Here is a 10,731-nt window from a genome sequence, read left to right as displayed (position 1 = left end):
AAACGGGCCCCAAAACTGCCGCCGAAAGAATTTTGCATAATGTCAGGATGCTTCGGCAAAAATAATACGTCGGTTATTGGCCCTCCAACGTCCCGCAATGCTCACTTACGGATACTCTCGGTACCTTTAAGGTTCCGTTACGTTCCGCTTCGTTCCTTTTCGTTCCTTTTCGCACTTTCGGTACTTTCCTTTTCGTTCCTTTTCGCACTTTCGCTACCGAAAGTGCTAAAAGGAGCGAAAAGGAATGGAGTATGAAGCAAACTTAAATAAAATCAATGAGAATATAAGGAATCGGTACTGCGGGCGTTAGAAGCCTATAAAACGTGTTTTATTTTACCGAGAATTTGACATTATCAAATTTTTACAGCGCTGTTTCAGGCTGTTGTTTTTGTGTGGCTAAATTATTCTTTGAAGATCTGCGAAATACAAAGAAACGGAACTGAGATAAGAAAGTAAGGACTAAAATTCAGTGGGTGGTAGATGAATATCGATTATTATACATTTTCAGGATGAGGCAAGATTGTAACGTTGTTGTTGTGTTTGGGTGGCTTTTATTCTCCCTAGAGGGGAGCGCCGCATGCAAATGACCCGCGAAATCCGGTCAGGAAAGATATGCTAATAAACTGCTGCCCCACGAGCATGACAGCTCCTTTCAACAGGGCCAACAACATGGTTTTCTGGAGACTGAAGACATATCTTCTCGCTCGTTCACAACGAAAGAAAAGCTGTAAAAGGAGAGACATATATACATTGTACCAAAGAGATTTCATCAAGTTGTACAATGAGTATTCATCATTTTAGCGGGAAGAAAGGTGCCAACGTGAGGAATTTGTGCAAAGGATATTGGGAAATACAATTTCTGTCAACAATTTTCCGTCATATTCAATACAAATAAATTTCTGCCTCTTGCGACCGACATCAGGCCCTCGCTGATGATAAAAAAATCCCAATGCCGGGTTTAGATGTCCTGGTTGCAAAACAAATTTAAGGCGTTGTATTGATATTAATGAAAGTGTGAAAAAAAAGGAAGGAAAAATAATTCCCAACATGCTGGGCTCGAACTTCCGATCGTCGACTTCCCTGGGTTCGAACATTCGACCTATATTTCTCTAAGGTCAAGTTCTTACAAATTGTGCAATACATATACTTGTAACTTTGCTATCATTGCATTTTTTTAAACAACTATATCCACATAGCATGGCTTTTTATGATAAAATATGCGCAATCGTTCTCAACATAATCCATTTCTTCTTGTGAAATTTTATAATATAAATGTAATATGGATATTCTAAGGAATGTTATAACCACATTAACACGTACATGAACATAGATATGCATAGATAGGTCTCATCAATATTCATTCCTCCATTGAACCATTGCTATAGGAATTTCGTGGAACAAGCCGCAAAATGCATTTGCCGATCACAGTTTACCTTTTCCTAATATTACCATCGATTTTATTTGAATTTGTTTCATACTTCGTTCCTTTTCGTTCCTTTTCGTTCCTTTTCGTTCCTTTTCGTTCCTTTTCGTTCCTTTTCGTTCCTTTTCGTTCCTTTTCGTTCCTTTTCGTTCCTTTTCGCACTTTCGGTAGACCCTGCCCAGCCAGGGTAAAATCACTTGCATACACGTCACTGGTAAGACCAAATCTTGAATATGCTGCAACAGTATGGGATCCGTATACAAAGAAAGACAAAGATAAACTGGAAAGGATACAGAACCAAGCTGCCAGATTCTGTACAAACAACTACAGCAGAGATGCTAGTGTTACCAAAATGAAAACAGATCTGCAGTGGACATCACTTGAAGACAGGAGGAAAATGTCCAGACTTTGTATGATGTACAAAATGACCAATAAACTGGTGGACGTACCGACTGATAAGTATCTAACACCAGCTCAAAAACGAACTAGAAACAGTCATGCTTTCAAGTACCAGAGTTACCAACCTAGGATTGATGTGTTCAAAAATTCCTATTTCCCCAGAACTATTGTAGAGTGGAATATGTTATCACCAAGCACAGTAGGGGCGTCTTCTCTGGATAGTTTCAGAGAACACTTGCATATAGATGTGCAAAAACTAGGTGTGATGAGTCGTTCAGTGTAATATAACCAGCTGCTGCCGCGCCGCGTGCCTGCGAAGCTGGTGTGTTACGCCGAAGGGCGGTTATACCGGCTATATAGATACAGATACAGATACAGATACAGATCTCGCCCTCCCCGGCTAGTGATCTCGCCCCCTACCTCGCCCCCCTTTAGCGATTTCGCCCCCCCCCAAAAAACGGCTTTACATGACATTTTAGAAGTTGATTGGTATAAATCACAAAATTCAGTTTCAGAATGATATAAGTACATGCGCTTGATACATAACTCCATTCATAGTATCAATATTAACGTAATTACATGGTAATAAGAACTTGTAATTGAACTTGTTTCAGACAAGGAGGGTTGGGTCCCTTGTATTCCCATTATTGCATATACCTGAGTTTTGACATAAGGTGTATTTCATTGTATTCACCTGTCCTCAAGCAACCTATATATCTCCAATATGAAGTCTCTACCATGAAGTGACCACAAAAGAACTATGTAATGTCTTTATTAATTATGCAAATATAAGGTATCAATTAGAATAACGCACAATTTGGTATATGCACCTGGCCAAGGGATATCTTCACCTCCAACATGACTGTTTTTTCTAGTATTTAGGAACTGATGCATTTACCCGTGTTTCTTAAGACTGGTACTTTACCAGTGTTTGTGTAGCATTTAGCAACAGCTATATCAACTTGCGCGTAGATAGTGTTTATAATGAGAAACTATTATTTACGTACGTGTGTTTTTGGTAGTGCTTTGGAAATGTTTCCAGCACAAGAAAGAAAACACTGTGACAAATTGAAAACATATAGCTGACGTATTCCGTACCATAGACGGTGTTGATTTATACGTTCGCAGTAGCACTGTTTTTATGCCACCTCAGCTGCAAAAATTGTCTTTGTCATTTCAATGTCATGTTTGCACCGAACAATATAATATCGACTTTTGAGGTATGACATCTTACGGTACGGTAATAAGGTGCCATATAGGTACCAGGTAACACACCATATACGTTACTCCCCAGGTGCAGTATAGTACCAGGTAGCGCACCTGTAATATGTAGTAACCAGCTGCTCTGGGGGGGGGGGCGAAAACGCTAAAGGGGGGCGAAAACGCTAGTGATCTCGCCCCCCGGGGGGGGGGGGCGATTGAAATACGTTTTTCGTCTAAATTACTCCCATTTTTTCTTGGCCTACAAGAAGAACTTATCGTAGAAGCGTAGGGTCTTTGTCAGGGTCTTAATTAAGCAACAAAAGTCGAATTTTGTTGCTCACATCAAGAATCTAGTATCAAATTTTTCTCCCTCTCATAGGCCACACGAGCTCGGGTAAGACCTACACGTTGCTGGGTCCGGAGCAGGCGGCGCGCGGTAAAGCGGACCCGGCGGTGTCGGAAGGCCTGGTACCCCGCACGCTGGTGCACATGTTCGCGGTGAAGGAGCGCCTAGAGCAGGCGGATCCCAGCCGGACGGTGGACATACACATGCTGGTGTATGAGGTGTACATGGAAAAGGTAAGCTGTTCGTTCCTTGTTCTTTTCTTTCCTCCAACTCTCTCCCTCCCCTCCCCTCTCATCTCTTCCTCTTCGCTCAGATGGAAACTGCCTGTTTGTTCAGTGTTTATTAGTTTGCGTACTTGCTAGAGGGCCGAACCAAACGGAAATGTGGATATCCATATAAAACTATAATGGTATGTCCACAAATAACTCTATCCCTCCCTCATTCCATTGCTACTTCTTGCTGCGTTTGTGTGCGAGAATATGTGTAAGAGAGAGAGTAGGAGGAGGGAGAGAGTCCTTCATCTTTAAAATAACTTAACTTCGATAGAGTGAAGCTTTATTGTTTGTGATGACAGTCTACTTCTTGTTTACAAATAAAAGTTCAACTTAACCCTTTCCCCCAGGTGTACGACCTGTTCAGTGCGAGCACAGGGAAGAGTCTAGACATCCGGGGTCCTGACAAGAGAGGCTCGTTCTACCCGCACGGCATCACCAACCACTACGTGGTGCGGGCTGAGGCCGCCATGACAGTTCTACGGGCAGCTGCAAGGTCATTACAAAACAATGAGCACTTTAACCCTTCTATTGTTACTGACCATGTTCAAACTTTAGTTTAATTTGCATATTTTTGGAAAGTGGAACGTTGATAGGTGGCCACCATGACCGAGCACGTAAAGGTCATTACCCCAATAATTACACCTGTTTAAATGTTCAAGGGCAAAACTTTCATAGTCCTAAATTGTTTTCATTTTGTTATTGATATTGTTGTAAAGCTTCAATTGTACTTATTTAACGTTACTTATTTCCACGGACCATACATAGACACAGATTTCATAAAGCAGAAAAGTTAGGACGTCACCATTTTGTTTCTTTTTTTGTCCCTTCAAGGTCACGGCGGGAGCAGAGGACGAAGCGGAACCAGCGCAGCTCTCGTTCTCACATGATCATCCAGATGGACGTCATTCAGACCAAAACCGTCCAATGGGAGGCCTCAAAACAACCGCTGGTCAGGCAGGACAGAGCAGGTATTCAATTACAGCAAACCTGTCCAATGTGAGGGCAGGCAACAAAAGTTGGTCAGGTCATTTTGACATCTAAAAGCAACCACCAAAAACACCCAACTCATTGAGCAATGTTTATGCTTGCATACTACATGTGTATCCGAAATCTTTGGAAGTATCTCCTGGAAAAGAATTTTCAATGCCGAGTAATGAAAACATCCTTGCAACTGCGCTACTGCGTCGAGGAGTAGTCGAGTAGATTTAGACCCCATGAAGCTATCAACCACGAAGACATCTTTTAGATTATATATGGTAGGCAAGGGTAGAGTCCCATTGCCTTTCCGAGGCCATAGGGGCAATGGGTTGCTATCCACTGTGTCTAGGGCACTGTATTGGTAGGCAGAGCGCATCCCTCTCCATTCACTGCCTTTTACCTCACCAAGGACCCCACTCAGTAGACAGGTACCCATCCTTACACCTGGGTGGAGTGAGGAATTTCAAAGTGCCTTCCCCAAGTGCAAAACATCGGAACTTCCATACTTCCGATTCGGAAGTATGATCGGGTTCGAACCCTGGACCACTGGTTTCCGGGGCCAAACACCCTGTAGGTACGTTACACGACCCCACTAGTTAATCTACAGATAACTAGTTAACTTTATTTTCTTGATTCTGATACGCTTTCTACGATCCCGGCCGTCTTCACAGCCAGCCTGTTCATGGTAGATCTGGCGGGTAGCGAGACCGAGGACGACGCCGCGCTCTCAGACCTCACCCGGGCGGAGGGACGCAAAATCCGCCTCAGCCTCTACACACTCAAACGCGTCGTGGCCGCGCTATCGGACAGGAAGGGAAGAAAACACGTTCCCTACAGGTAGGGAGGCCCAAATTTAGTAATAATTACATAACTTTGAACTTTATTAAATCACCACTTTGGCTAGGGTCACAATTGGCCCGGTGCCCGTCAGGGATGTAGCCCCGGCCGGGCTCTGAAGTCGGGCGGACACCGGCTGTTTACCGGCTGTCGTGGTCACAATCAAACGTTGCCTTCGCGCTGCCCCATGGGGGTCCCGGAGTGTTCCGGCGGGCACCCCGTCATTTTTCTTTAAAAAATTTCCACCTTCCTAGGTTCGTCTCCGGCAGACACCCGTCAGATGTTCTGACGGTGTCCTGTAGTCACCCCTGCGGGGTCCGACAGGGTAACGTTTGTCTCTCACAGCCCGGTGGGGCAGTTGTATGGTCCCTGCCGCATGCCCTGCGAACAACGGCAGGGAACCAGGCAGGCTCCTGGTGGGCACTCTTTAAGGGGTATAAAAACAAGCATTGCCTGCATTCACTTAAGGTAGTACATCATTGAACTTGGAGTACTGGTGCGGTACGTCGGGGTCCGTTCACTGCGGCACGGTTTTTTTCGCCAACTTTTCCTCGCACTAGCACTGACGTGCGGCACTGTTACGTTTCTAAACTAAACTAAATAAACATGTTATTGGAATTTTTAATGTCGGCGGATGACTTGCCAAACTGTTGAGGCCTATATTTTTATATTTATAAAACGAAAAAAAATGGCTTATGGGTCCGAATGACTGCAAGTTTGGCGTTCCGTCGGCCAATTGCAGAGGAAACGTTATTCTTCAGCCAAACATCTTTCTTCAGCTTGTTTTTATAGTCTGGGGTTGTAATATCGTAAAAAACATAGAAGCTTTCTATGAAGGAGGCTATCTGTTCGTCCTGCTTCTCAGTGATGCAGCCTATTATGTGGTCTGTTGCGTGGTGTGTTGTCCTATCCCCCTCTGTTCAGCCCTTGTCTGCAGAAGTTTCTGTTGCTGAATTCTTCCGCCTGCCTAGTGGGCTAAGGGCTGTTTCCCCTGGTCTTCTCCTTTCCCTTGGTATAGCGCTATGCACTTAACTCCACTGTAATACGAGAACTGTGTGATACGTGTAAGTTCACGGCTTTTGTCCTTTCACGTGATCTGTGACGTCACATATTTGACCCGGTGTTACGAATTACACACTTTTATTCCGTAACCTGGTCTTTGACGTAACGAATTTATTCCGACAGACTGTCGGCAACCGGAGGGGTCCCTCTCGGTGTTGTCACGATTAGGTCGCGGGGTGGTTGTACGAGCGGGTCCCTGGTTCATTTTAACTCAGACTTAAATTGAACCAGGGTCCCGGCCGGGCCTCAAAATACCCCGGCAGCCGCGAGGTGTCCCACAGGGCAACGCAGGGGTCACGCCCGAAAGTGCCAAAAAACAGCCCGTGAATTGCCCGGCAGGGCCCCTTTTTCGAATTGTGACCTAAGCCTTTGCAGGTATTCTAGCCTGAATTGTGTTGGCGTGTACAACTACAAGCTTCGTTATTAATCATTGTTTAAAATTTATTACAATTTTACATAGTTTGGAAGGCTGATTTTTGTTGTGTCTGACACTTATTTGGCCCTTTTTATTGATTTTCGTATAGCATGTGCTGGGCTCAGTATGTCCTAAAAATTTCATCCTCCTCCGATATCGGGAAGGTGACAAATTTTGTCCTCCAACATGCTTCCCAGAGCATTTTCCTCATACTTAAGGCTGTATTTATACATGACTACAGGGAAAGCGTGCTGACCAAGCTGTTGAAACATTGCCTGGACGGGACGTCGCAGACGGTCATTGTAGCGACTTGTGACAGGAGCAGCGGCAGCGTGCTGGAGACTATATCAACCTTGAACTTCGCACAGTCATGCAAGAAGGTATTTGAGTTGCGCTTTGCTATGTTGCCTAGCGTAGTCAATGATGCATCGTGTTATACATTCAAGAATATACATTACACTTAGCCTCTACCAGGCTCCGCGGATCGGTGGTCTAATTGTAAATATTGGACAAATAGAGTCAATAGTACGTTAGGGGAGTCGGCCGACCAGAGGAGTCATTTCCCTAGCGTACTTTTGACTCTATTTGTCCAATATTTACAATTAGCCCACCGATCCACGGAGCCTGGTAGAGGCTACATTACACTCGTTATTCCAGAAGCCTCGAGTTTTATCTCGGTTGCGTCTCTCTTTACTGGAAAGTGTTACAGTCCTTAGGATGAGACGTAAACCTCTATTCGTGCTTGTCGAAATGAGCTAGAGGAATTTCCCGTGTTCAATGAACCTGTAATCCTGTACACATCGTCTGCCCTATCTGCCAAGACCGGTGGAAGACTAGCTCTTCAGTGAGCTAACCTGGCTCGAGATTACTTTCATTTTCGCCTATCATATACAGGTTGCCATCAGTCCGAAGGCCAACAGGAACGAACTGTCAGAGCTGCTAGAGAGAACCATCCGGGAGAGAGACGCCTGGAAGAGGTTCGCGGAGGGGCAGGGAGATGCGCTGAGACTGAAGGACGGAATTCTCAAGGACATTCTGCCGTATCTGGAAGAAGAGGTCAAAGCTAAAGGAGACGGGGAGGGCGGAGGTAGGTATCTTTTGCTAGCCTCATTCCTTATTGATTCCTAAGGCAGAAAACGGCATGGAGAAGATTTAAAAAGAAAGATCGGTCTTCTCAAGGATATTCTGCCGTATCTGGAAGAAGAGGTCAAAGCTAAAGGAGACGGGGAGGGCGGAGGTAGGTATCTTTTGCTAGCCTCATTCCTTATTGATTCCTAAGTCAGAAAACGGCATGGAGAAGATCTAAAAAGAAAGATCGGTCTTCTCAAGGATATTCTGCCGTATCTGGAAGAAGAGGTCAAAGCTAAAGCAGAAGGGGAAGACGGAGGTAGGTACCTTTTTTTTATTCCTCATTGGAGCTTATCATTTATTGTTTTTAATGTTTCCTAGAAGAAACCTCACGGGGAGGAACAACATTTAAGGGCCAGTCCCTGGCTTAGGCACTTAGGTTTCCTAATAAAGAAATAGGCAACCGGCAAAGAGAAGTCTTGAAGATGAAAAGCAGTCACCTGAAGTATGTCTTATCAAATCTGAAAGGACAGGCGAAGGAGGTGGTTGCTGTTTTTGATTCTTATTATGTTCTTAAGTATTGTTTGATGTGTAAATACCAGAATACCGCGAATACGCATACACTGAGCTTGAAAGATAAATGTCAAGTTCTTTTGCTTTCAGAACGAGAAGCTGGTTTTATCCAGCGGATCCAGGCGGCGTTAGGGGGCCTTGCCGTCCAGTCTGGAGAGTCGGAACTGCAGACGACCGGAGACGACAGGTGAACAGGTTACTGATGGACTTGATATTTCGAATCGCATAAATATTTTAGACTTGAACCATTAACATCTCGGTTGCATATCGTCGGAAGAAGAGTTTTTGTCATCATATCGCAACTGTTGCTCAAATCCAGTCTCCATTTCTGGTCTTCCATAACGTTTTTTTATTACTTTTAACAGATCCGAATACGTACCTGAAACGGAACCGGATCACAAACTGCCCAGAGAGGTAAATGGTGGTCACTTTTCTCCATCCATGTGATTCGTTTCTAATTGTAACGAACACGAAGCACTCGATTGTAGAATAAACACACACCTTACTCTGAATTCAAATCCTTAATCTTTTTAAAATGTATATGCTTTTTTTTTGTACCATGATGTCCCGCTCAATTCCCAAACATGTTGACCTGAATACCACTTTGCAGGAGATGCAGAAGATGTTGCGAGCCGTCACAGAGCCCGTCATGCAGAAACAATACGCAGAGAGGAGGCTATCAGAGGTTATCAAAATTCCTACTTTCAATTCAGTGTAACTTCTTGCTCCTTAACTAGTTTTAAGTTCGTTTATTGTTTTGGGCCTCACGTGTTCAGCTCAATACTTTTTCTCATAGGTGCTTAGTGCTTTGATCACGTCACCTCACCTCACCTACTAGTATCCCTTGACCTTCTAGTGGGTCGTTGGGGTACCATGACAATTTGTTTGTTTGTTTATTTCGATCTCCAATTAGAGTTACAATGATTATCATAAACTCACCACCCTCCTCCATCTAGCTCTATCTTCCGCCACACGCATCGCTTCAGCTAGGCTTAAGCCAGTCCACTCTCTTATGTTATCCTCCCATCTTTTCTTCTGTCTTCCTCTCTTCCGGCTACCAGGGACTGTCCCTTGTAGTACTGTTTTTGCGAGACCTGAGGACCTTGCCACATGTCCAAACCATCTCAGCTTTCGTTTCACCACAGTTGTTAGAAGGTTGTCATGTGGCCCAATGGTATGTGTTATTTTGTTGATAGAGTCGACATTTCGCCAATTCTTCTATATTTACCAACACTACAGAAAACCTTCACGTTGAGTCGCGGAGAGGACGGAGGCGTGGCGGAACCACAGGGGACAGAGGACGGAGAGGGAGCCGCCGAACCTACAAGGTACTGTCGACGGCAAAAAATCATAAATCTCTACTTGGAGAATAATGCTAAAAACTCACGGGTGACAATGTGGTCTTTTGGCTTTGTCTGTATACTTAAAATGTGAAGTTTCTAATTTTGAATCCCAATCAAACCCCGCATAGACAGTTTAAACATGTGCGTCAGGACACGTATTTGACGCAGTTCAGACATTGCTCAAGCCTGCCTAGTGCGTAACTGGCCCAGTAACTGTAACTGTAACTGTATATGTTAATGTCGGTCGCCTGACTTTGAAGTTATATCGGCCAATGAACCGGGTGATCATGACGTCATGGCAAATGCGTGTGACGTCAGACTTACGGACTTTGACGTCATATTTTGTTTACTTCGGCAAAGCACAGAAGGATTGGATTTCGTAGTAACCCAGACAAATGGACAAATGAAATGCGAAGCTTGGCATCGCGGCTTTGACGTGTTGAGCGCATTGTCGGTCATTCGGAAGTGGTTTGTTAGACCAAGGAGGAGAACGTCATTGGTTTATACAACACTTTTTCCTTCTGCGTCACTTCTTCATTTCAATTCCTTTGAATCATTGACACAAACTTCTCTGCATTAGCAAGTAACATGGGTCTAAAGTTTCAAACTTTCAATCCAACGCAAAAATTTTATAAAAAATCCGCCTTAGGAACTAGAAAAACTATCCCAATCTCTTATTCAACAAACACTTTTAATAATATCATTGACAACTGCATATCTGGACAGATTCCGCTTGCTCTAAAGAATTTGCTACTCTCTGTTCGATAGATAAATTCAACTACATTCTGGGAGGCGATAACCCTCACTGT

The 10,731-nt window shown here is 44.1% G+C and overlaps 2 protein-coding genes across 2 annotated transcripts in view; both read left to right on the top strand.

Annotated features, from left to right (window-relative positions):
- The window catches only part of LOC118430892 (kinesin-like protein 3), an 8,904-nt gene extending 3,439 nt beyond the window's left edge, over positions 1-5,465 (top strand). Inside the window, exons 3-6 of the mRNA XM_035841925.1 lie at positions 3,405-3,604; positions 3,994-4,139; positions 4,478-4,614; positions 5,296-5,465. Coding sequence (XP_035697818.1) covers positions 3,405-3,604; positions 3,994-4,139; positions 4,478-4,614; positions 5,296-5,465 — 653 coding nt within the window. The remainder of the gene's footprint in view (positions 1-3,404; positions 3,605-3,993; positions 4,140-4,477; positions 4,615-5,295) is intronic.
- Positions 5,466-8,673: 3,208 nt separating this feature from the next.
- Positions 8,674-10,731, top strand: part of LOC118430891 — a 3,846-nt gene continuing 1,788 nt past the window's right edge. Inside the window, exons 1-4 of the mRNA XM_035841924.1 lie at positions 8,674-8,766; positions 8,945-8,993; positions 9,190-9,264; positions 9,819-9,907. Of these exons, the coding sequence (XP_035697817.1) occupies positions 9,193-9,264; positions 9,819-9,907 (161 nt within the window). The 5' untranslated portion in view covers positions 8,674-8,766; positions 8,945-8,993; positions 9,190-9,192. The remainder of the gene's footprint in view (positions 8,767-8,944; positions 8,994-9,189; positions 9,265-9,818; positions 9,908-10,731) is intronic.

This window comes from Branchiostoma floridae, chromosome 14 (genome assembly GCF_000003815.2).
Source record: "Branchiostoma floridae strain S238N-H82 chromosome 14, Bfl_VNyyK, whole genome shotgun sequence".
Lineage (NCBI taxonomy): Eukaryota > Metazoa > Chordata > Leptocardii > Amphioxiformes > Branchiostomatidae > Branchiostoma > Branchiostoma floridae.
The sequence above is the reverse complement of the archived record's forward strand: the minus strand, read 5'-3'. Positions and strand labels throughout refer to the sequence as shown.